We start from the raw sequence: 26253 nt of genomic DNA on the forward strand, positions 1-26253 counted from the left end.
GCTCCGTCTCCCGGGTTCAGGCCATTCTCCTGCCTCAGCCTCCCGAGTAGCTGGGACTACAGGCACCCGCCACCACGCCCGGCTAATTTTTTTTATTTTTAGTAGAGATGGGGTTTTACCGTGTTAGCCAGGATGGTCTCGATTTCCTGACCTCGTGATCCGCCCGCCTTGGCCTCGCAAAGTGCTGGGATTACAGGCATAAGCCACCGCGCCCGGCCAAAAAAGCCTAATTCTTACCAGCTGGTGCCCTGCAGTTCCAGGCTCTTGGTGTCCCAAACAAAGACACCAAGAGCGTCGAACTGCACCAAAAACCAAAACCAAGGTAGGGGCAAGAAGATAATCACAGAATGTCACCGGTATATGTTTAGGTTCAAATAGTATTATGAGGAGTGGCAGGTAAAGGAGGTAGGAAAAAGAAAACACATCATGTAATTGACAGTTGTATGGAAATATTTGATGCTGAAAGTTATAATTTAAAACTATAAACCAAATATTAGAAGTGTGTCTAGTTCAAAGGGTGGAAAACCATCAAAAACATTTTTAGTGCAATATTTAACATGAGCTATACAACCCTTCCTAAATGCCAAAGGCACACACAGACAGACACAGACACAGACACACACACACACACACAATCACACTCACGAAGAATACAAATGACTAGAACCAAGAAATGTAAATACATTCTGCTACGTATGGTAAACATAGCCTACAATGTGGAAGAGATTAGAAAATAAACATGGAAATGAAATGTTTTATTTTACACTGAATGTAAAAAACAATCCAAAAGTCCAGAGTGATAGGCAAAAGGTTTTAATTGTATAGATTAAAATTAACTTTGGACAAAAATTAAAACTCAGGCAGAGAATGTTTTCTTCCTTTTGCAACAGCAGACACTAGTAAAAACAAAGGCACAGTAAAAATTGCGACCCAAAATTTGCAGTGTAGAGATATGAATATAATAATAGACACAGGGAGGATTAATAAATGATAAAATGTTTAGAGGATGATCATTAGAATACAGGATATTTATACTCTTGAAAACCGCTTTCCCAAGTACTTCATTATAAGTAAGGTGTCTCTAAAAGGGACAGATCTCCTAGACCCCTCCTTAACCAAGTAACCAGTCCTGATATCATAATGGTGATGGACAAACTAGACCTTCTCTGCCCGCAGATGGGCTGAGGTTGAGAACTCACAGCATTGTCTCTGCAGTGTTCCCGGCAAAACGTTTAGGCTGAATTTAATCATGAAGACATTTTCAGACAACTTCAGAATGTAGATCATTGAGCCAGACAGCTGACCTGTCCTCTATAAACAAGTCCATGTCACCACCATCCATGACAACAACAAAAAGATGAGGAAATATTTGGGGTTCAAAATAACTAAAGAAATGCAGCTACATTATCTGTTTACTTTTTTCGAACCCAAAATATCTCTTCTCCTTTTTGTTGTGTGATTTGTGGTGATATGGACTATGTGAAGGAGACAGGTCAGTTGTCCTGCTGAGTGTTCTACATTCTGCAGTTGTCTGGTGATTACCTCCTATGAAACTCAGGCTAAGCGTTTTCTGCAAGAACATGGCATTGTTCATATTCTGCACCGGCAGAGTCCTGGGTGACATGCTGTCTCCTGCCAGCGGCTCCTGCCTCCTGTTCTCTACAGGATGGAATTGAGAGGAGCAGGGCTAAGGCCTTCCAATGCTGTTTGTCCATCTAGCTGTGGTCTTCCTAAGTACTGACACCAATTGGAGGCTGAAGGACTGTGGCTTCTCTAACCAAAGGAGCCTAGTGGGTTAACAATTGTCAAGAGCAGTTGGTGGTTCTGAAATACAATCCTCAGCCAAGGATCCCTCCTGTGTTACAGATGGATCAGCTAAAACAAGCCAACACTGAAGACACAAAGAATGAGGTTAGGTTCATTGAAACCAGGGTAACAATTTTGGATGAGCTAAACACAAAGATGACGCTGACAGACATTGAGCAGGTATAGAAGCTCAAAGACATGCCTGCAAAATGAAATCCCTGAGGAATTTTGTAGCTACCCAGAGATACGTGGTTCAAAATAAATGTCTGACTGATCACTCCCGGCATGTGCTGCACAGTTATGTGAATGTGTCACACCTAACGTGGGTCCATTGTCTTCAGACTGAGCACAGGTTGCCACTGGCATGGTTTGAGAATAGGAATAGAGCCATGCCCACTGACCCATCCTATGTCTGGGCTTCCAAATGGAACTGTACTTTCATTCAAATCTTCACGTACCTATAGGTCCTGCCTGCAGGAATGACAACACTCGGCTTAGTAAGGGCTGTTTATTGTGGGAATATGACTTCCATCTGGAACACCAGGTGGAGACTTGTCACCGTCAAAGTAAAAAACCTATTGTCCACGTAAAGGGTGAAGCTGATGTGCTGTTCCTCAAATGAGTAAAACACACTTCTGTAGTGCTGGAATGAGTCAGGTAGTTCAAAGTACATTGACGGAGTCGAATAACATCTATCCAGTGAGTCCTGTAAGACTTCAGGCTCTTCCACTTCCATCAGCACGCCGTTGAGCCTGGAAAAGGAGACAAAACTAAAGAAGCAGCCAGGGAAAATCTGACACCACAGAGCCCCACTAGATTTCAGAAGTAACATAAGGAAGTGGTTAGAAAAGAAAAAGGATAGATCCATTAATGAGGTGAAAAAAAAAATTTATTGCCTTTATGTTATGTTGGGATAGAAAAGGGCCAGGTAGAAAACAATGAAAGAGAAAGAGAAAGAGAGAGAGAGAGAGAGACAGAGAGAAAGTGAGCTAGTGAATTGGCCAGGTGGCATACTGGTAAGGGAGTAAAAGGACACTCTGAGTTAGTGCCCTCATGACACACAGCAAACTGTGATCATGAAAAGAGTGAGCTCAATAGTTTTCCATAAAATATGCTCAAAATTCGATGCAGTGGCCATGAGAGTACAGCTTTTGAAGTATGGTCAACCTATGGTACGTTAGTAAATGATAAGGGGAGGAAGAAATGGAAACCTAAACATCTACTGCAATGAAAACCAACAGCAATGACAGTAGGAGTAATTCAGCCTTCGTTGAAAACGTGACATCAAACACACTCTGGTTTCCCTGAATCTGTTGCCTCCAGGTGTTAACACAGAATTAAGCATCCACAATTGCTGAAAGTTACCTGGGGCATGGTGGGTTTTGATCTTCTTCCCCTTCTTTTCCTCCCCTTCTTCTTTTCTTCTTGGATCTTCTTCCCCTTCTTTTCTTCCCCTTCCCCGTCTTTTCAATTTCTGCAATACATTCAGACATGGACAGACACATTAAGCTGATTCCCCTACACACATAACAATCCACTGTCTAATCCTCACACAGGGACCTCAGGCTCCTCAGCATAAGAATAGGACACTGTGAGAGATATATTTCAGGAGGCCTGAAGGCTGGTCATGATAGAAATTCCTCAGTTTTTCTCCCAGAAACTGTGGGTAAAATGTCCCTATTCTAGTAGATCGTTATCCCAATATCATTTGTCCCAAGTTTGTGCAAACAGTTATGCCATATTTTTCCAATCAATTTAAAGCAAATACCCTCAAATGATTTCTAGGAGAAAAACTGCAATATTTAGCCCTGTCTCATCAAATACTCAGATTGTTCATGGTTGTGAGGACTTTAGACACTGAAATTAGAGTGAAAAAGGAAATCTACAAACCCTTGAGTCAAAATCATAGTTCTCTGAATTTGTCACATCTGCCCAGGTCCAATGTCATGAGAGTAGAATCAGAGTGCCACAGGTATGGCCTGAGACTAGGAAGAGAGCCATGCTCACTGACCCATCCCATGTCTGGGCTTCCAGGTAGAACTAGAGTTTCATTCAACCTACATGTGCCTATAGGTCCTCACTGCAGCAATGACATCTCTCAGCTCAGTAATGGCCACTTGGAGCAGGAATATGATCTTTATATGGAAGACTCAGTGGATCCTTATCACCTTCATAGAAAGGTACTCACCTCCCACGTCAAGAGAAAAGCCAACATGTTTTTCCTCCAATGCATAAAACGAACTTCCATAGGCCTGGCAGGAGTCAGGCTGTTCAAGACAACTGGAAGGAGTTGAATAACATCTATCCAGTGAGTCCTGCAAGACTTCAGGCTCTACTACCTCCAGCAGCTCCCTGCTGAGCCTGGAAAAGGAGGAAAAAGTAAAGAATAAGCCAGGGGAAATCAGACACAACAGAGCCCCAACTAGGTTTCATGGGTAGCATAAGGAAGTGGTTAAAAAAGTAAAAGGATAGATCCATTAATGAGGTAACAAATTATTGCCTTCATGTTGGGACAGAACAGGGCCAAATGGAAAAGAATGAAAGAGAAAGACAGATAGACACACACACACACACACACAGACACACACACACAGAGAGAGAGAACGAGCTCAGTGAATTGTCCAGGTGACACACTGATGAGGGAGTAACAGGACACTCTGAGTTAGTGCCCTCAGGACACACAGCATACAGTGATCATGAAAAGACTGTGCTCAATAATTTTCCATAAAATGTGCTCAAGTTCCCATGCAGTCACCATGAGAATACAGTTTTTGAAGTCTGGTCCACCTACAGTAGGTTAGTAAATGATAAGGGGAGGAAGAAATGGAAACCTAAATATCTACTGCAATGAAAACCAACAGCAATGTTACTAGGAATAATTCAGGCTTGGTTGAAAAGATGTAATCGATAACATCAGCCCGCTCTGTTTTCCCTGAACCAGGAGTCTCCAGATGTCAACACAGAAGTAGCTGTTCACAATTGCTCAGTTACCTGGGGCATGGTGGGCCTTGGTCTTCTTCCTCTTCTTGGTCATTTTTAATTCCTGCAATACATTCAGACAGGGACAGACAAAATAAGCCAATTCACCTACACCCATAACAGTCCATTGTCTAACCCCCACACAGCGATCTCAGGCTCCTCAGCATGAGAACAGGACAATGTGAGAGATATACTTCAGGAGGCCTGAAAGCTGGTCATGATATTCTTTGGTTTGCATCTCAGAACCAAGGGTGAAATATCCCCATTCTGGTAGATCGTTATCCCAAAATCATTTATCCCAAGTTTGTGCAAACAGTTATGCCTTATTGTTCCCATCAGTTCAAAGAAAATGCCCCAGATGATTTCTAGGAGGAAAACTGCAGTATTCAGCCCTGTCTCATCAAATGCCCAGCTTGTTCATGGATGCAAGAATTTTAGACACTGAAATTAGAATGAAGGAGGAAATCTACAAACCCTTGAGTCCAAATCATAGTTCTGTGAATTTTTTACATCTGCCTGGGTCCAATGTGCTGAGAGCGGGCTCAGGTTGCCACAGGCATGGCTGGAGACTAGGAATAGAGCCTTGCTCACTGACCCATTTCATGTCTAGGCTTCCAACTGAGACTACACTTTCATTACAACCTATATGCACCCATAGGTCCTGCCTGCGGCAATGACATCTCTCGGGTCAGTAAGGGCCACTTGGAACAGGAATATCACCCCTATCTGGAAGACCAGGTGGAGGCTTATCACCTTCATAGTAAGGTACTCACTGTCCACGTCAAGAGCCAAGCCAAGGTACTGTTCCTCCAATGAGTAAACAGCACTGCTGTAGGGCTGGCCTAAGTCAGGCAGTTCAAGATAACCTGAAGGAGTCGAATAACATCTATCCAGTGAGTCCTGCAAGACTTCAGGCCCTTTCTCATCCAGCAGCTCCCTGCTGAGCCTGGAAAAGTAGGAAAAAGTAAAGAATAAGCCAGGGGGAATCAGAAACCACACAGCCCCAGGTAGACTTCATGGCTAACATAAGGAACTGTTTAAAAAGAAAAAGGACAGATCCATTAATGAGGTAATGAATTATTGCCTTTATGTTGGGATAGACCAGGGCCAGGTGGAAAAGAATGAAAGAGAAAGACAGGGAGAGGGAGAGAGAGAGAGAGGAGAAAGTGAGCTCAGCGAATTGGCCGGGTGACACACTGATGAAGGGGTCAAAGGACACTCTGAGTTAGTGCCCTCGGGACACACAGCGAACAGTGATCATGAAAAGAGTGGGCTCAATAATTTTCCATAAACTTGCTCAAGATTCCATGCAGTTGCCATACAGCCTTTGAGGTATGGTCAACCTACAGTAAGTTAGTAAATGATAAGGGGAGGAAGAAATGGAAACCTAAACATCTACTGCAATGAAAACCAACAGCAATGTCAGTAGGAGTAATTCAACCTTCGTTGAAAACATGAAATTGAACACACTCTTGTTTTCCCTGGACCTGGCATCTCCAGGTGTCAACACAGAATGAAGCATCCATAATTGCTTAAAGTTACCTGGGGCATGATGGGTCTTGGTCTTCTTCCACTTCTTGGTACTTTTCAATTTCTGCAATAAGTTCAGACATGGACAGACATATTAAGCTGGTTCTCCTACACACATAACAATCCACTGTCTAATCCTCACACAGGGACTTCAGGCTCCTCAGCATGAGAATAGGACACTGTGAGAGATATTCTTCAGGAGGCCTGAAGGCTGATCACAATAGAGATTCCTTGGTTTTTGTCCCAGAAACTGTGGGTAAAATTCCCTATTCTGGTAGATCGTTATCCCAACATCATTTGTCCCAAGTTTGTGCAAATGGTTATGCCATATTTTTCCAATGAATTTAAAGCAAATGCCCCCAAATGGTTGCTAGGAGAAAAACTGCACTATTCAGCCCTGTCTCATCAAATACTCAGATTGTTCATGGTAGCGAGGATTTTAGACGCTGAAATTAGAGTGAAGGATGAAATCTACAAGATCTACAAAATTGAGAAAAATCAGAGTTGTGTGAATTCGTCACATCTGCCCAGATCCAACATCTTGAGAGTAGGATTAGGGCGCCACAGGCATGGCCTGAGACTAGGAAGAGAGCCTTGCTCACTGACCCATCCCTTGTCTGGGCTTCCAAGTGGAACTAGAGTTTCATTCAACCTACATGTGCCTATAGGTCCTCCCTGTGGCAATGACATCTCTCAGCTCAGTAAGGGCCACTTGCAGTAGGAATATGACCCTAACCAGAAGACTCAGTGGATCCTTATCACCTTCATAGAAAGGTACTCACCATCCATGTCAACAGCCAAGCCAACACGCTGTTGCTCCAATACGTAAAAGGCACTTCTGTAGGGCTGGCATGAGTCAGTCAGTTCAAGACAACCTGAAGGAGTTGAATAACATCTATCCAGTGAGTCCTGTAAGACTTCAGGCTCTTCCACTTCCATCAGCACACCGTTGAGCCTGGAAAAGGAGACAAAACTAAAGAAGCAGCCAGGGAAAATCAGACACCACAGAGCCCCACTAGATTTCAGAAGTAACATAAGGAAGTGCTTAGAAAAGAAAAAGGATAGATCCATTAATGCCGTCAAAGTAAAAAACCTATTGTCCACGTAAAGGGCGAAGCTGAGATGCTGTTCCTCAAATGAGTAAAACACACTTCTGTAGTGCTGGAATGAGTCAGGTAGTTCAAAATACATTGACGGAGTCGAATAACATCTATCCAGTGAGTCCTGTAAGACTTCAGGCTCTTCCACTTCCATCAGCATGCCGTTGAGCCTGGAAAAGGAGACAAAACTAAAGAAGCAGCCTGGGAAAATCAGACACCACAGAGCCCCACTAGATTTCAGAAGTAACATAAGGAAGTGGTTAGAAAAGAAAAAGGATAGATCCATTAATGAGGTAAAAAAAAAAAAAAATTTATTGCCTTTATGTTGGGATAGAACAGGGCCAGGTAGAAAACAATGAAAGAGAAAGACAGAGAGACAGAGACAGAGACAGAGACAGAGAGAAAGTGAGCTAGTGAATTGGCCAGGTGGCATACTGGTAAGGGAGTAAAAGGACACTCTGAGTTAGTGCCCTCATGACACACAGCAAACTGTGGTCATGAAAAGAATGAGCTCAATAGTTTTCCATAAAATATGCTCAAAATTCGATGCAGTGGCCATGAGAGTACAGCTTTTGAAGTATGGTCAACCTATGGTACGTTAGTAAATGATAAGGGGAGGAAGAAATGGAAACCTAAACATCTACTGCAATGAAAACCAACAGCAATGACAGTAGGAGTAATTCAGCCTTCGTTGAAAACGTGACATCAAACACACTCTGGTTTCCCTGAATCTGTTGCCTCCAGGTGTTAACACAGAATTAAGCATCCACAATTGCTGAAAGTTACCTGGGGCATGGTGGGTTTTGATCTTCTTCCCCTTCTTTTCCTCCCCTTCTTCTTTTCTTCTTGGATCTTCTTCCCCTTCTTTTCTTCCCCTTCCCCGTCTTTTCAATTTCTGCAATACATTCAGACATGGACAGACACATTAAGCTGATTCCCCTACACACATAACAATCCACTGTCTAATCCTCACACAGGGACCTCAGGCTCCTCAGCATAAGAATAGGACACTGTGAGAGATATATTTCAGGAGGCCTGAAGGCTGGTCATGATAGAAATTCCTCAGTTTTTCTCCCAGAAACTGTGGGTAAAATGTCCCTATTCTAGTAGATCGTTATCCCAATATCATTTGTCCCAAGTTTGTGCAAACAGTTATGCCATATTTTTCCAATCAATTTAAAGCAAATACCCTCAAATGATTTCTAGGAGAAAAACTGCAATATTTAGCCCTGTCTCATCAAATACTCAGATTGTTCATGGTTGTGAGGACTTTAGACACTGAAATTAGAGTGAAAAAGGAAATCTACAAACCCTTGAGTCAAAATCATAGTTCTCTGAATTTGTCACATCTGCCCAGGTCCAATGTCATGAGAGTAGAATCAGAGTGCCACAGGTATGGCCTGAGACTAGGAAGAGAGCCATGCTCACTGACCCATCCCATGTCTGGGCTTCCAGGTAGAACTAGAGTTTCATTCAACCTACATGTGCCTATAGGTCCTCACTGCAGCAATGACATCTCTCAGCTCAGTAATGGCCACTTGGAGCAGGAATATGATCTTTATATGGAAGACTCAGTGGATCCTTATCACCTTCATAGAAAGGTACTCACCTCCCACGTCAAGAGAAAAGCCAACATGTTTTTCCTCCAATGCATAAAACGAACTTCCATAGGCCTGGCAGGAGTCAGGCTGTTCAAGACAACTGGAAGGAGTTGAATAACATCTATCCAGTGAGTCCTGCAAGACTTCAGGCTCTACTACCTCCAGCAGCTCCCTGCTGAGCCTGGAAAAGTGGGAAAAAGTAAAGAATAAGCCAGGGGAAATCAGACACAACAGAGCCCCAACTAGGTTTCATGGGTAGCATAAGGAAGTGGTTAAAAAAGTAAAAGGATAGATCCATTAATGAGGTAACAAATTATTGCCTTCATGTTGGGACAGAACAGGGCCAAATGGAAAAGAATGAAAGAGAAAGACAGATAGACACACACACACACACAGACACACACACACAGAGAGAGAGAACGAGCTCAGTGAATTGTCCAGGTGACACACTGATGAGGGAGTAACAGGACACTCTGAGTTAGTGCCCTCAGGACACACAGCATACAGTGATCATGAAAAGACTGTGCTCAATAATTTTCCATAAAATGTGCTCAAGTTCCCATGCAGTCACCATGAGAATACAGTTTTTGAAGTCTGGTCCACCTACAGTAGGTTAGTAAATGATAAGGGGAGGAAGAAATGGAAACCTAAATATCTACTGCAATGAAAACCAACAGCAATGTTACTAGGAATAATTCAGGCTTGGTTGAAAAGATGTAATCGATAACATCAGCCCGCTCTGTTTTCCCTGAACCAGGAGTCTCCAGATGTCAACACAGAAGTAGCTGTTCACAATTGCTCAGTTACCTGGGGCATGGTGGGCCTTGGTCTTCTTCCTCTTCTTGGTCATTTTTAATTCCTGCAATACATTCAGACAGGGACAGACAAAATAAGCCAATTCACCTACACCCATAACAGTCCATTGTCTAACCCCCACACAGCGATCTCAGGCTCCTCAGCATGAGAACAGGACAATGTGAGAGATATACTTCAGGAGGCCTGAAAGCTGGTCATGATATTCTTTGGTTTGCATCTCAGAACCAAGGGTGAAATATCCCCATTCTGGTAGATCGTTATCCCAAAATCATTTATCCCAAGTTTGTGCAAACAGTTATGCCTTATTGTTCCCATCAGTTCAAAGAAAATGCCCCAGATGATTTCTAGGAGGAAAACTGCAGTATTCAGCCCTGTCTCATCAAATGCCCAGCTCGTTCATGGATGCAAGAATTTTAGACACTGAAATTAGAATGAAGGAGGAAATCTACAAACCCTTGAGTCCAAATCATAGTTCTGTGAATTTTTTACATCTGCCTGGGTCCAATGTGCTGAGAGCGGGCTCAGGTTGCCACAGGCATGGCTGGAGACTAGGAAAAGAGCCTTGCTCACTGACCCATTTCATGTCTAGGCTTCCAACTGAGACTACACTTTCATTACAACCTATATGCACCCATAGGTCCTGCCTGCGGCAATGACATCTCTCGGGTCAGTAAGGGCCACTTGGAACAGGAATATCACCCCTATCTGGAAGACCAGGTGGAGGCTTATCACCTTCATAGTAAGGTACTCACTGTCCACGTCAAGAGCCAAGCCAAGGTACTGTTCCTCCAATGAGTAAACAGCACTGCTGTAGGGCTGGCCTAAGTCAGGCAGTTCAAGATAACCTGAAGGAGTCGAATAACATCTATCCAGTGAGTCCTGCAAGACTTCAGGCCCTTTCTCATCCAGCAGCTCCCTGCTGAGCCTGGAAAAGTAGGAAAAAGTAAAGAATAAGCCAGGGGGGAATCAGAAACCACACAGCCCCAGCCAGATTTCATGGCTAACATAAGGAACTGTTTAAAAAGAAAAAGGACAGATCCATTAATGAGGTAATGAATTATTGCCTTTATGTTGGGATAGACCAGGGCCAGGTGGAAAAGAATGAAAGAGAAAGACAGGGAGAGGGAGAGAGAGAGAGAGGAGAAAGTGAGCTCAGCGAATTGGCCGGGTGACACACTGATGAAGGGGTCAAAGGACACTCTGAGTTAGTGCCCTCGGGACACACAGCGAACAGTGATCATGAAAAGAGTGGGCTCAATAATTTTCCATAAACTTGCTCAAGATTCCATGCAGTTGCCATACAGCCTTTGAGGTATGGTCAACCTACAGTAAGTTAGTAAATGATAAGGGGAGGAAGAAATGGAAACCTAAACATCTACTGCAATGAAAACCAACAGCAATGTCAGTAGGAGTAATTCAACCTTCGTTGAAAACATGAAATTGAACACACTCTTGTTTTCCCTGGACCTGGCATCTCCAGGTGTCAACACAGAATGAAGCATCCATAATTGCTCAAAGTTACCTGGGGCATGATGGGTCTTGGTCTTCTTCCACTTCTTGGTACTTTTCAATTTCTGCAATAAGTTCAGACATGGACAGACATATTAAGCTGGTTCTCCTACACACATAACAATCCACTGTCTAATCCTCACACAGGGACTTCAGGCTCCTCAGCATGAGAATAGGACACTGTGAGAGATATTCTTCAGGAGGCCTGAAGGCTGATCACAATAGAGATTCCTTGGTTTTTGTCCCAGAAACTGTGGGTAAAATTCCCTATTCTGGTAGATCGTTATCCCAATATCATTTGTCCCAAGTTTGTGCAAATGGTTATGCCATATTTTTCCAATGAATTTAAAGCAAATGCCCCCAAATGGTTGCTAGGAGAAAAACTGCACTATTCAGCCCTGTCTCATCAAATACTCAGATTGTTCATGGTAGCGAGGATTTTAGACGCTGAAATTAGAGTGAAGGATGAAATCTACAAGATCTACAAAATTGAGAAAAATCAGAGTTGTGTGAATTCGTCACATCTGCCCAGATCCAACATCTTGAGAGTAGGATTAGGGCGCCACAGGCATGGCCTGAGACTAGGAAGAGAGCCTTGCTCACTGACCCATCCCTTGTCTGGGCTTCCAAGTGGAACTAGAGTTTCATTCAACCTACATGTGCCTATAGGTCCTCCCTGTGGCAATGACATCTCTCAGCTCAGTAAGGGCCACTTGCAGTAGGAATATGACCCTAACCAGAAGACTCAGTGGATCCTTATCACCTTCATAGAAAGGTACTCACCATCCATGTCAACAGCCAAGCCAACACGCTGTTGCTCCAATACGTAAAAGGCACTTCTGTAGGGCTGGCATGAGTCAGTCAGTTCAAGACAACCTGAAGGAGTTGAATAACATCTATCCAGTGAGTCCTGTAAGACTTCAGGCTCTTCCACTTCCATCAGCATGCCGTTGAGCCTGGAAAAGGAGACAAAACTAAAGAAGCAGCCAGGGAAAATCAGACACCACAGAGCCCCACTAGATTTCAGAAGTAACATAAGGAAGTGCTTAGAAAAGAAAAAGGATAGATCCATTAATGCGGTCAAAGTAAAAAACCTATTGTCCACGTAAAGGGCGAAGCTGATGTGCTGTTCCTCAAATGAGTAAAACACACTTCTGTAGTGCTGGAATGAGTCAGGTAGTTCAAAGTACATTGACGGAGTCGAATAACATCTATCCAGTGAGTCCTGTAAGACTTCAGGCTCTTCCACTTCCATCAGCACGCCGTTGAGCCTGGAAAAGGAGACAAAACTAAAGAAGCAGCCAGGGAAAATCAGACACCACAGAGCCCCACTAGATTTCAGAAGTAACATAAGGAAGTGCTTAGAAAAGAAAAAGGATAGATCCATTAATGCCGTCAAAGTAAAAAACCTATTGTCCACGTAAAGGGCGAAGCTGATGTGCTGTTCCTCAAATGAGTAAAACACACTTCTGTAGTGCTGGAATGAGTCAGGTAGTTCAAAGTACATTGACGGAGTCGAATAACATCTATCCAGTGAGTCCTGTAAGACTTCAGGCTCTTCCACTTCCATCAGCACGCCGTTGAGCCTGGAAAAGGAGACAAAACTAAAGAAGCAGCCAGGGAAAATCTGACACCACAGAGCCCCACTAGATTTCAGAAGTAACATAAGGAAGTGGTTAGAAAAGAAAAAGGATAGATCCATTAATGAGGTAAAAAAAGAAAATTTATTGCCTTTATGTTGGGATAGAACAGGGCCAGGTAGAAAACAATGAAAGAGAAAGACAGAGAGAGAGAGACAGAGACAGAGAGAAAGTGAGCTAGTGAATTGGCCAGGTGGCATACTGGTAAGGGAGTAAAAGGACACTCTGAGTTAGTGCCCTCATGACACACAGCAAACTGTGATCATGAAAAGAGTGAGCTCAATAGTTTTCCATAAAATATGCTCAAAATTCGATGCAGTGGCCATGAGAGTACAGCTTTTGAAGTATGGTCAACCTATGGTACGTTAGTAAATGATAAGGGGAGGAAGAAATGGAAACCTAAACATCTACTGCAATGAAAACCAACAGCAATGACAGTAGGAGTAATTCAGCCTTCGTTGAAAACGTGACATCAAACACACTCTGGTTTCCCTGAATCTGTTGCCTCCAGGTGTTAACACAGAATTAAGCATCCACAATTGCTGAAAGTTACCTGGGGCATGGTGGGTTTTGATCTTCTTCCCCTTCTTTTCTTCCCCTTCTTCTTTTCTTCTTGGATCTTCTTCCCCTTCTTTTCTTCCCCTTCCCCTTCTTTTCAATTTCTGCAATACATTCAGACATGGACAGACACATTAAGCTGATTCCCCTACACACATAACAATCCACTGTCTAATCCTCACACAGGGACCTCAGGCTCCTCAGCATAAGAATAGGACACTGTGAGAGATATATTTCAGGAGGCCTGAAGGCTGGTCATGATAGAAATTCCTCAGTTTTTCTCCCAGAAACTGTGGGTAAAATGTCCCTATTCTAGTAGATTGTTATCCCAATATCATTTGTCCCAAGTTTGTGCAAACAGTTATGCCATATTTTTCCAATCAATTTAAAGCAAATACCCTCAAATGATTTCTAGGAGAAAAACTGCAATATTTAGCCCTGTCTCATCAAATACTCAGATTGTTCATGGTTGTGAGGACTTTAGACACTGAAATTAGAGTGAAAAAGGAAATCTACAAACCCTTGAGTCAAAATCATAGTTCTCTGAATTTGTCACATCTGCCCAGGTCCAATGTCATGAGAGTAGAATCAGAGTGCCACAGGTATGGCCTGAGACTAGGAAGAGAGCCATGCTCACTGACCCATCCCATGTCTGGGCTTCCAGGTAGAACTAGAGTTTCATTCAACCTACATGTGCCTATAGGTCCTCACTGCAGCAATGACATCTCTCAGCTCAGTAATGGCCACTTGGAGCAGGAATATGATCTTTATATGGAAGACTCAGTGGATCCTTATCACCTTCATAGAAAGGTACTCACCTCCCACGTCAAGAGAAAGGCCAACATGTTTTTCCTCCAATGCATAAAACGAACTTCCATAGGCCTGGCAGGAGTCAGGCTGTTCAAGACAACTGGAAGGAGTTGAATAACATCTATCCAGTGAGTCCTGCAAGACTTCAGGCCCTTTCTCATCCAGCAGCTCCCTGCTGAGCCTGGAAAAGTGGGAAAAAGTAAAGAATAAGCCAGGGGGAATCAGAAACCACACAGCCCCAGCTAGATTTCATGGCTAACGTAAGGAAGAGTTTGAAAAGAAAAAGGACAGATCCATTAATGAGGTAACAAATTATTGCCTTTATGTTCGGATAGAACAGGGCCAGGTAGAAAACAACAAAAGAGATAGACACACACACACAGAGTGAGCTCAGTGAATTCATCAGGTGACACACTGATGAGGGAGTCAAAGGACACTCTGTATTTGTGCTCTCAGGACACACAGTGAACAGTGACCATGAAAAGCATGTCCTCAATAATTTTGCATAAAATGTGCTCAAGTTTCCCTGCAGTTACCATGAGAATACAGCTTTTGAGGTATGGTCAACCAATCCAGTCTCTCATTGCTGGATATTTGGCTTGGTTCCAAGTCTTTGCTATTGTGAATAGTGCCCCAATAAACATATGTGCATGTGTCTTTACAGCAGCATGATTTATAATCCTTTGGGTATACACCCAGTAATGGGATGGCTGGGTCAAATGGTATTTCTAGTTCTAGATCCCTGAGGAATTGCCACACTGCCTTCCACAATCGTTGAACTAGTTTACAGTCCCAAAAACAGTGTAAAAGTGTTCCTATTTCTCCACATCCTCTCCAGCGTCTTCAACATTCTTAAAGAAAAGAATTTTCAACCCAGAATTTCATATCCAGCCAAACAAAGCTTCATAAGTGAAGGAGAAATAAATCCTTTACAGAGAAGCAAATGCTGAGAGATTTTGTCACCACCAGGCCTGCCTTACAAGAGCTCCTAAAGGAAGCACTAAACATGGAAAGGAACAACCGGTACCAGCCACTGCAAAAACATGCCAAACTGTAAAGGCCATTGATGCTAGGAAGAAACTGCATCAACTAACGGGCGAAATAACCAGCTAACATCATAACGACAGGATCAAATTCACACATAACAATATTAACCTTAAATGTAAATGGGCTGAATGCCCCAGTTAAAAAAACACGGAATGGCAAATTGGATAAAGAGTCAAGACCCATCATTGTGCTGTACTCAGGAAACCCATCTCACATGCAGAGACACACATAGGCTCAAAATAAAGGGATGGAGGAAGATCTACCAAGCAAATGGAAAACAAAAAAAGGCAGGAGTTGCAATCCTAGTCTCTGATAAAACAGACTTTAAACCAACAAAGATCAAAAGAGACAAAGAAGGCTACTACATAATGGTAAAGTGATCAATTCAACAAGAAGAGTTAACTATCCTAAATATATATGCACCCTATACAGGAGCACCCAGATTCATAAAGCAAGTCCTGAGAGACCTACAAAGAGATTTAGACTCCACACAATCATCATGGGAGACTTTAACACCCCACTGTCAATATTAGACAGATCAATGAGACAGAAGCTTAACAAGGATATCCAGGACTTGAACTCAGCTCTCCACCAAGCAGACCTAAAAGACATCTACAGAACTCTCCACCCCAAATCAACAGAATATACATTCTTCTCAGCACCACATCACATTTATTCCAAAATTGACCACATAGTTGGAGGTAAAGCACTCATCAGCAAATGTAAAAGAATGGAAATCACAACAAACTGTCAGACCACAGTGCAATCAAATTAGAACTCAGGATTAAGAAACTCAAAACCGCACAACTACATGGAAACTGAACAACCTGCTCCTGAATGACTACTGGGAAAATAACAAAATGAAGGCAGACATAAAGATGTTCTTTGAAACCAATGAGAACAAAGACACAACATACCAGAATCTCTGGGACACATTTAAAGCAATGTGTAGAGGGAAAATTATAGCACTAAATGCCCACAAGAGAAAGCAGAAAAGATCTAAAATTGACACCCTAACATCACAATTAAAATAACTAGAGAAGCAAAGCAAACAAATTCAAAAGCTAGCAGAAGACAAGAAGTAACTAAGATCAGAGCAGAACTAAAGGAGATAGAGACACAAAAAAATCTTCCAAAAATCAATGAATCCAGGGCTGGTTTTTTGAAAAGATCAACAAGAAAACCCTGTTTGGCTAGTTCACCTGGCTCATCTGATGGCAAGTTCCTATCTTGAGAGGACTATGAAATTAAAACCAATACAAGTGCCACAAATAACATACAACATTGTAAATCAGCACAATTTGTAGCTGGGTGAATGGAAGAAATAGTTCTATTCATCACTTCCTCATTTTCCCTAAATCTACAATCTCCAGATGTCACTACTGAATTAACAGCCAAAAATTCCACAACATTACCTGGGAGACACTGGCCCTTTTTCTTCCTCTTCCTCATCATCACTTTCATTTTCTGTAAATAAATTCAGAGAAGCAGGTCACATTAAGCAATTCATACTTCACATATGAGGAAATCACTGTCCAGTCATAGCACAAGGACATAACTATTCTCAGTGCAAGAATAAGGATTCTGACAGGAATATTCTAGGGTGTCCTAGATTAACTTTGGTGAGAAATAGATGACCCTGCTTTCCAGATCCACAGGCCAAAATCTCCCTCTACGTGTAGACCATAATGCCATATTCCCTACCTGAGTCAAAGTTAAACAAAATTTTTTCCCCAAAAAAATCTCCAAAAATTGGTCAAACAATTTTCTAAGAGTGTTGCTGCAGTACGGACTTATATCACCAGGTAACATGGACATTAAATGTTTAGAGGCATCTATACATGAAACACGACTGATAGATAAATTTGAACAACTCTTGCTTTAAAAAGAATCTGTGATTTGGGAGGCCCAGACAGGTGAATCATTTGAGGTCATGAGTTCAGGACTACCCTGGCCAATATGGGGAAACCCTGTCTCTACTAAAAATAAAAAATTAGCCAGATGTGATGTTGTGCACCTGTGGTCCCAGCAACTCAGGAGGCTGAGGCAGGAGAATCACTTGAACCTGGGAGGCAGAGGTTGCACCAAGCCAAGATGGTGCCACTGCACTCCAGCCTGGGTGACAGAGCAAGACTCCATCGCAAAAAAAAAAAAAATCCACGAGGCTACAAAGAAACATTGGATCAGCCATTGCATTGACAGGGTGGAAAACCAGGGTCCAGCCTTCCTTTATGGAAATATATCAGCAAAGTAAAGAAAAAAAGTTTCCGTCCTGATTTCAGGGTGACTGTGCAGCTAAGCAAGCTGACTTAAAGGAGATCCAGATGAAAGCTGAGAGCAGTGAAGCCTGGGGAACAATATTTCCAAATACAAAGGCAAGGCTGCCAGCTTCCTTAAACAGGCATAGAAACTCCATGGACATTGTTCAGGTACAGATGACTTAATCACAGATGACAAGAGATACTGAATTGAAGCTAGGAGGCCTGACAGATACTGCCTGTGCACCTCCTGCACTCAGGTGACTATGAGATTGTCACACTTGCCTGGGGTTCAGTAACCTGATACTGGGGACTGGCAGACAAAGGCATGACATTAGCTGAGAAGGACAAAAAAACTCCCTGATATCTGTTTAGAAATCCATCATAGTTTTTTATTCAAATGAATTTGTGTTTATAGAGCCTGTTTTCAGAGTTTATCTTCCTCAGCCTAGAGAGAGGTATGAGACACAAGGAAAAGAGAGGCTACCTGGAATAATGTCTACAGCATCCTCCCATTCAACATGAGAGGATGAGCCAATGAGAGTTGAGTCGACTTTGTCTTCTTCAAATATGAATTTGGTTTTCCTATGTGGCTGGTTGGAGTCATAAGGGCCATGGCTATTTGAACAAGTGATGGCACATTCCTCCAGTGAGTCCTCAGGGACTTCCTTTTTTTCAGCCTTCTGCATCTCCCTGATGAGCCAGGTGGGACAGAGATGACAGAAGATTAAACACAGAGGGATTGAACCCCAGGGAGTCCTAGCTGGTTTTGACAGGTGGCATTAAGAGAGTGGTCCCAGAAAGCAAAATGGAGGTTCCCATTAAGAGGGAACATGCAATCCTGTTCTCTCTGCAACAGAGCATGGCTGCCATGGGAACCAGAGAGGAAGACAGCAGCTGGTGTTCATTGCACTGGACAGATAGGAGCTGAGGAGGATGAAGACTCAGCTATCCCTGTACGGTGCAGACATGACACTTGGCACACATAGAGAAACATGACAGCTGCCACACACTGTGTCTAAGCTGGGTTCAATTTCACATACTGTGGCCAAGGGGATGCGGGCTTTTGGCCCACCATAGATGCCAGAGAGGGTGTGCCTCCTAGACATTTTCATGTGTTACCACCCATTACTTGCTCTTGAGTATTCAGTGTTACCTGGGGGGAGATGATTTCTGCACTTTCTCAGCCTCCTCAACTTGAACATCTTCGTCATTTTCTATAAATACAAAATGTTCGTTCAGATATTTCCCACTTCACATTCCGCAAGCACAGTCAGCCCAACGTGCACAGAGACATGAACATCTACGTATGGTTCAGCATTGTACTGAAAACTCTCATGTTTTATCTTTCACAAAATGCCCTGGCATGGTTTCCTGATCCATCGGGCAATGCATTTCTGATGTGGAGGGCCACCATCAAGATGTGGCCAAATACTGAAAAGACCTTTTGCTTCCCATATCACTGGAGGCTTGTGCAGCCTCTCTCTGGACTTTGGCAGCTGTCTCCCCCATCCTGCCACAGATCTGATTCCCAGGAACAGGCTTGGTGTCCTGTCACAGTTCGCATTTCAAACCTCATTCTTTCTCTTAGGAGAGGACAAACTTGTCCCACAGTCCTCTATGCGTCATGAGACTGCACAGGCCCTCCATGTGGCTTCTGCTGTGTTATTCAGGGACATTCTATCCATGGGGAGTGCTCCAGTCTGAAGCACTTCCTACCACCAAATGCCCCCACATCAAGTGCCTTCTCCAACACCACATGGAGAGGGGCTTCATCTCATTTTGAAAAGCATTGGTAAGTGTTCCCATATTTGGATGCTTCAGACCCTTGCAAGAGACAATTTATCTGCCTTTGCACATGGAGAGAGAGAAACTCTGGAAAGATAAATCACTCACTCACCGACACTTACTAAGAACATTGCCAAAAAGACAGCCTGGGAACCTTCATTCTTAGCCCAGAGCTCTATTCACTCCAACAAGCGCCCTCCCATCACAGCCTCCTTCCTGTCCTTTAAAACTAGATAGATGCTGCCTCTTGCTCCAAAGACCACCTTCCATCAAGGAAGGAGGGACACTTGCAATACTGTGACCTCCAAACCCATGGGTTTCCCATCTCTGTTCTTACCCAGGAAGTCCTGGTCATGTCATGGCCACATAGGTGTAGCAGAAAAAAACCCCACTGATACAACTGTCATTGTGAAAGTATGGAGGTCTGGAGCCTCTCATAAGCCTGGGGTTTTGGGTCATCAGGGCCTATGGCCACCTTACCTGGGCTGAGCTTTTGGACAAGTTGCTGTGCCAGTCTACACCCCTCAGCCAGCTGTTCTTGGAGGTCCTGCCCCAGGGACTTGTCCGGCTCATCCGGAGTGAGGAGGGCCTGGACATGCTCATTCAATGAGTGGGCGGCATCTCTCCCTTCCCATAACTTCTCCTTTAACTGGGTCAGCTCTCGTTCCTGAGAGTGAGCCAGGACTTTATATTGCCTAAGATGAGACGGTAGAGAAAATTTAAGAGTAGAAAGGGTTGAGTGATCCTTTCAAATATTGCAACAGAGCCTTCTGAGACAATGTCTTCAAGGAGACCTTCAAGCAGAAGGTCAGCACATGTTGAAAGGAATGTCTGTGGCCAAGAGAAAGAATAGAAAATGGTTTACAGGCTTCCTCTGTATCAGAGAGGGCTCCTGCAAGATCCTCGATGATGTTCCATTCATCTTTCCCTTCTGTAAACAAAAGTAGGTGTCTTCCTAATTCCGTTTCAAAAAGACATCCTTTCAGTTCCTCACTCTGGCCATGGACATTTCCATGTGAAAATACACATAGTGCATCTTGCGGCCACTAGATACAAAGCCATGTACAGAAATGAGGCCAGATGCAGATGGGGCGAATTGAAAAGACGAAAGAAGAAAAGAATGACAGGGTCGAGAAGGCAACATTGATTGAGTGAAAGAATGAGAAGCCGCAGTCAGTCAGGAGGTGATTCTCACTCAGGGTAAGTGGGGTGGTGACGGCACACCATTTTGAGTATACTGAATGCTGCTGTGTGGTTCACACTCCTTTGGTTAATTTTGTGTTATGTAAATTTCACATCAACAATTACTTGCTCGAAAAAGAGAAAACAAGGCCCTGACAAACAACTGCAACCCATACATTTTTATTATACTTCTTCTCTGCTTGATAAATACTTGTGTGTTGCGAGCCTGCCATGGCAATTCCTGCCCTTCCCCTGGCCCAGCTTCGTTCTTATTTCTCTCCACCGAGCTGTTGTACTTCAGAGATGTACACACCTGCCCCCCTGCCTGCCCCCATGGGGTCCCCTCACCTGAGCTCCTCAGCTTGCTTGAGCTGCTCCGCAAGCTTCTCCTCCTTGAACTGTCGTCGCTCATTCCTCAGCATAGATTTTATGAGGTCTTCGCACTCTTCATATTCTGAGAAAAGACAGACACGCCTGCCTCAGTGGAAGGCTGGACATGCTGCTGTGGTCATTGCCTACAGGGCAGGAGCCAGGTCCATCCCAAGGACAAAACTCTCCCCAGTACCAGGGTCTAGACAGGGATTTCCACATCTTTACTCTTCAGTCTCCTGCCTTTCTGGCATCTGATCCTCCAAAGTTTAGAGATGAAGAAAGAGAACCTCAAGGGCACATCAAGGAAGCTGACAAGATGATTCAACCACAACGAAGTGGAGTCAGAATTCACAGTCCCTGAGGTCTGACTCTGAATGCGGGGCCACTTTCCCAAGCCTTGCAGCCTCTCCTCTAAAACACTGCACTGGGGCATGAGTAGTGATTTCTTGTACAGTCGGGAAGGCCCCTAGGACTCTGGGACTGATGGTTTCCCTTTTACTGGGAATTTCAAGGACAACTATGCGAAAGATTTTTAAAATCTTTGATTTTTAAATCATATCTTCAGTTATGATTTTAAGAATCATATCTTCAGTTATGATTTTAAGAATCATATCTGAAGCATAAAGTGTGACACGTAACACCATAAGGCCATGAAGGAAATATGCCCAAATGCTAATAAAATTTGTGTTAATTTAGAAACAGCAGAATGAAGAACTAATAGATAGGATCGTCTCAGCCGATCCTCCCACCTAAGTCTCCTGAGCAGTTGGGACTATAGGCATGCAGCACCATGCCTGCCTAATTTTTTGTATTCTTTGTAAAGATGGGTTTCACCATATTGTCCAGGCTGGTCTTCAACTCCTGAACCCAAGTCATCCTCCCACTTGGGCCTTCCAAAGTGCTGTGATTATATGTGTGAGTCACAGCACCTAGCTCCATCCTAGTTTCTGACTAAAACAATAACAATATGTGTATATACAGCCTGTCCTCAGAATTGATCTTCCATAGCCTAGACAGAGGTATGAGACACAAGGAAAATAGAGGCTACCTGGGAGAATGTTTAGAGCATCCTGACATTCACCATGAGAGGATTCTCTGTCTACAACCAGAGGTGAGTTGACTTCGTCTTCCTCAAATGTGATTTTGATGTTCTTGTGAGGCTGGTTGGAGTCACAAGGGCCGTGGCTATTTGAACAAGTGATGGCACATTCCTCCAGTGAGTCCTCAGGGACTTTGCTCTCTTCAGCCTTCTGCACCTCCCTGTTGAGCCAGGTGGGACAGAGATGACAGAAGATTAAACACAGAGGGATTGGACCCCAGGGAGTCCTAGCTGGTTTTGACAGGCGGCATTAAGAGAGTGGTCCCAGAAAGCAAAATGGAGGTTCCCTTAAAGAGGGAACAGGCAATCCTCTTCTCTCTGCAACAGAGCATGGCTGCCATGGGAGCCAGAGAGGAAGAGAGCAGCTGGTGTTCAGTGCACTGGACAGATAGGAGCTGAGGAGGATGAAGACTCAGCTATCCCTGTACGGTACAGGCATGACACTTGGCACACATAGAGAAACACGACAGCTGCCGCACCCTGTGTCTAAGCTGGGTTCAATTTCACATACTGTGGCCAAGGGGATGCGGGCTTTTGGCCCACCATAGATGCCAGAGAGGGTGTGCCTCCTAGACATTTTCATGTGTTACCACCCATTACTTGCTCCTGAGTATTCAGTGTTACCTGGGGGGAGATGATTTCTGCACTTTCTCAGCCTCCTCAACTTGAACATCTTCGTCATTTTCTATAAATACAAAATGTTCGTTCAGATATCTCCCACTTCACATTCCGCAAGCACAGTCAGCCCAACGTGCACAGAGACATGAACATCTACGTATGGTTCAGCATTGTACTGAAAACTCTCATGTTTTATCTTTCACAAAATGCCCTGGCATGGTTTCCTGATCCATCGGGCAATGCATTTCTGATGTGGAGGGCCACCATCAAGATGTGGCCAAATACTGAAAAGACCTTTTGCTTCCCATATCACTGGAGGCTTGTGCAGCCTCTCTCTGGACTTTGGCAGCTGTCTCCCCCATCCTGCCACAGATCTGATTCCCAGGAACAGGCTTGGTGTCCTGTCACAGTTCGCATTTCAAACCTCATTCTTTCTCTTAGGAGAGGACAAACTTGTCCCACAGTCCTCTATGCGTCATGAGACTGCACAGGCCCTCCATGTGGCTTCTGCTGTGTTATTCAGGGACATTCTATCCATGGGGAGTGCTCCAGTCTGAAGCACTTCCTACCACCAAATGCCCCCACATCAAGTGCCTTCTCCAACACCACATGGAGAGGGGCTTCATCTCATTTTGAAAAGCATTCGTAAGTGTTCCCATATTTGGATGCTTCAGACCCTTGCAAGAGACAATTTGTCTGCCTCTGCACATGGAGAGAGAGAAACTCTGGAAAGATAAATCACTCACTCACCGACACTTACTAAGAACATTGCCAAAAAGACAGCCTGGGAACCTTCATTCTTAGCCCAGAGCTCTTTTCACTCCAACAAGCGCCCTCCCATCACAGCCTCCTTCCTGTCCTTTAAAACCAGATAGATGCTGCCTCTTGCTCCAAAGACCACCTTCCATCAAGGAAGGAGGGACACTTGCAATACTGTGACCTCCAAACGCATGGGTTTCCCATCTCTGTTCTTACCCAGGAAGTCCTGGTCATGTCATGGCCACATAGGTGTAGCAGAAAAAAACCCCACTGATACAACTGTCATTGTGAAAGTATGGAGGTCTGGAGCCTCTCATAAGCCTGGGGTTTTGGGTCATCAGGGCCTATGGCCACCTTACCTGGGCTGAGCTTTTGGACAAGTTGCTGTGCCAGTCTACACCCCTCAGCCAGCTGTTCTTGGAGGTCCTGCCCCTGGGACTTGTCCGGCTCATCCGGAGTGAGGAGGGCCTGGACATGCTCATTCAATGAGCGGGCGGCATCTCTCCCTTCCCATAACTTCTCCTTTAACTGGGTCAGCTCTCGTTCCTGAGAGTGAGCCAGGACTTTATATTGCCTAAGGTGAGACAGTACAGAAAATTTAAGAGTAGAAAGGGTTGAGTGATCCTTTCAAATATTGCAACAGAGCCTTCTGAGACAATGTCCTCAAGGAGACCTTCAAGCAGAAGGTCAGCACATGTTGAAAGGAATGTCTGTGGCCAAGAGAAAGAATAGAAAATGGTTTACAGGCTTCCTCTGTATCAGAGAGGGCTCCTGCAAGATCCTCGATGATGTTCCATTCATCTTTCCCTTCTGTAAACAAAAGTAGGTGTCTTCCTAATTCCGTTTCAAAAAGACATCCTTTCAGTTCCTCACTCTGGCCATGGACATTTCCATGTGAAAATACACATAGTGCATCTTGCGGCCACTAGATACAAAGCCATGTACAGAAATGAGGCCAGATGCAGATGGGGCGAATTGAAAAGACGAAAGAAGAAAAGAATGACAGGGTCGAGAAGGCAACATTGATTGAGTGAAAGAATGAGAAGCCGCAGTCAGTCAGGAGGTGATTCTCACTCAGGGTAAGTGGGGTGGTGACGGCACACCATTTTGAGTATACTGAATGCTGCTGTGTGGTTCACACTCCTTTGGTTAATTTTGTGTTATGTAAATTTCACATCAACAATTACTTGCTCGAAAAAGAGAAAACAAGGCCCTGACAAACAATTGCAACCCACACATTTTTATTATACTTCTTCTCTGCTTGATAAATACTTGTGGGTTGCGAGCCTGCCATGGCAATTCCTGCCCTTCCCCTGGCCCAGCTTCGTTCTTATTTCTCCCCACCGAGCTGTTGTACTTCAGAGATGTACACACCTGCCCCCCTGCCTGCCCCCATGGGGTCCCCTCACCTGAGCTCCTCAGCTTGCTTGAGCTGCTCCGCAAGCTTCTCCTCCTTGAACTGTCGTCGCTCATTCCTCAGCATAGATTTTATGAGGTCTTCGCACTCTTCATATTCTGAGAAAAGACAGACACGCCTGCCTCAGTGGAAGGCTGGACATGCTGCTGTGGTCATTGCCTACAGGGCAGGAGCCAGGTCCATCCCAAGGACAAAACTCTCCCCAGTACCAGGGTCTAGACAGGGATTTCCACATCTTTACTCTTCAGTCTCCTGCCTTTCTGGCATCTGATCCTCCAAAGTTTAGAGATGAAGAAAGAGAACCTCAAGGGCACATCAAGGAAGCTGACAAGATGATTCAACCACAACGAAGTGGAGTCAGAATTCACAGTCCCTGAGGCCTGACTCTGAATGCGGGGCCACTTTCCCAAGCCTTGCAGCCTCTCCTCTAAAACACTGCACTGGGGCATGAGTAGTGATTTCTTGTACAGTCGGGAAGGCCCCTAGGACTATGGGACCGATGGTTTCCCTTTTACTGGGAATTTCAAGGACAACTATGCGAAAGATTTTTAAAATCTTTGATTTTTAAATCATATCTTCAGTTATGATTTTAAGAATCATATCTGAAGCATAAAGTGTGACACGTAACACCATAAGGCCATGAAGGAAATATGCCCAAATGCTAATAAAATTTGTGTTAATTTAGAAACAGCAGAATGAAGAACTAATAGATAGGATCGTCTCAGCCGATCCTCCCACCTAAGTCTCCTGAGCAGTTGGGACTATAGGCATGCAGCACCATGCCTGCCTAATTTTTTGTATTCTTTGTAAAGATGGGTTTCACCATATTGTCCAGGCTGGTCTTCAACTCCTGAACCCAAGTCATCCTCCCACTTGGGCCTTCCAAAGTGCTGTGATTATATGTGTGAGTCACAGCACCTAGCTCCATCCTAGTTTCTGACTAAAACAATAACAATATGTGTATATACAGCCTGTCCTCAGAATTGATCTTCCATAGCCTAGACAGAGGTATGAGACACAAGGAAAATAGAGGCTACCTGGGAGAATGTTTAGAGCATCCTGACATTCACCATGAGAGGATTCTCTGTCTACAACCAGAGGTGAGTTGACTTCGTCTTCCTCAAATGTGATTTTGATGTTCTTGTGAGGCTGGTTGGAGTCACAAGGGTCGTGGCTATTTGAACAAGTGATGGCACATTCCTCCAGTGAGTCCTCAGGGACTTTGCTCTCTTCAGCCTTCTGCACCTCCCTGTTGAGCCAGGTGGGACAGAGATGACAGAAGATTAAACACAGAGGGATTGGACCCCAGGGAGTCCTAGCTGGTTTTGACAGGCGGCATTAAGAGAGTGGTCCCAGAAAGCAAA

General features: G+C 44.1%; 2 protein-coding genes across 2 annotated transcripts in view; both read right to left on the bottom strand.

Moving 5' to 3' along the window:
- Window positions 1-26253, bottom strand: part of NBPF7P (NBPF member 7) — a 548664-nt gene that overhangs the window by 491480 nt on the left and 30931 nt on the right. The window contains 5 exon segments of the mRNA XM_063815759.1: window positions 22045-22256; window positions 22720-22780; window positions 23832-24046; window positions 24882-24987; window positions 25927-26138. Coding sequence (XP_063671829.1) covers window positions 22045-22256; window positions 22720-22780; window positions 23832-24046; window positions 24882-24987; window positions 25927-26138 — 806 coding nt within the window.
- Window positions 798-21046, bottom strand: LOC112208393 (neuroblastoma breakpoint family member 14). The gene is made up of 23 exons (XM_063789594.1): window positions 20973-21046; window positions 20437-20488; window positions 19923-20187; window positions 18811-18871; window positions 18142-18347; window positions 16812-16863; window positions 14358-14530; window positions 13535-13643; window positions 12436-12927; window positions 12125-12297; window positions 11355-11406; window positions 10585-10757; window positions 9824-9875; window positions 9025-9197; window positions 8202-8310; window positions 7409-7585; window positions 7098-7270; window positions 6328-6379; window positions 5559-5731; window positions 4798-4849; window positions 3995-4167; window positions 3172-3280; window positions 798-2558 (listed from the first exon to the last, which is right to left on the bottom strand). The coding sequence occupies exons 1-23, from the start codon at window positions 21044-21046 to the stop codon at window positions 2315-2317; spliced, it is 3369 nt and encodes a 1122-aa protein (XP_063645664.1). The 3' UTR covers window positions 798-2314.

Source organism: Pan troglodytes, chromosome 1, assembly GCF_028858775.2.
Source record: "Pan troglodytes isolate AG18354 chromosome 1, NHGRI_mPanTro3-v2.0_pri, whole genome shotgun sequence".
Classification (NCBI taxonomy): Eukaryota; Metazoa; Chordata; class Mammalia; order Primates; family Hominidae; genus Pan; species Pan troglodytes.

Excerpts from the sequence above, each read along its gene's own strand:
- LOC112208393 (XM_063789594.1), bottom strand. The coding sequence starts at position 21,046 with ATGCTGAGGAATGAGCGACGACAGTTCAAGGAGGAGAAGCTTGCGGAG. Across the intron at positions 9,198-9,823 it reads CAAGGCCCACCATGCCCCAG|GCTCAGCAGGGAGCTGCTGG; the intron begins GTAACTGAGCAA and ends CCACTTTTCCAG. Across the intron at positions 3,281-3,994 it reads CTTTTCTCTTGACGTGGGAG|AAATTGAAAAGACGGGGAAG; the intron begins GTGAGTACCTTT and ends AATGTATTGCAG.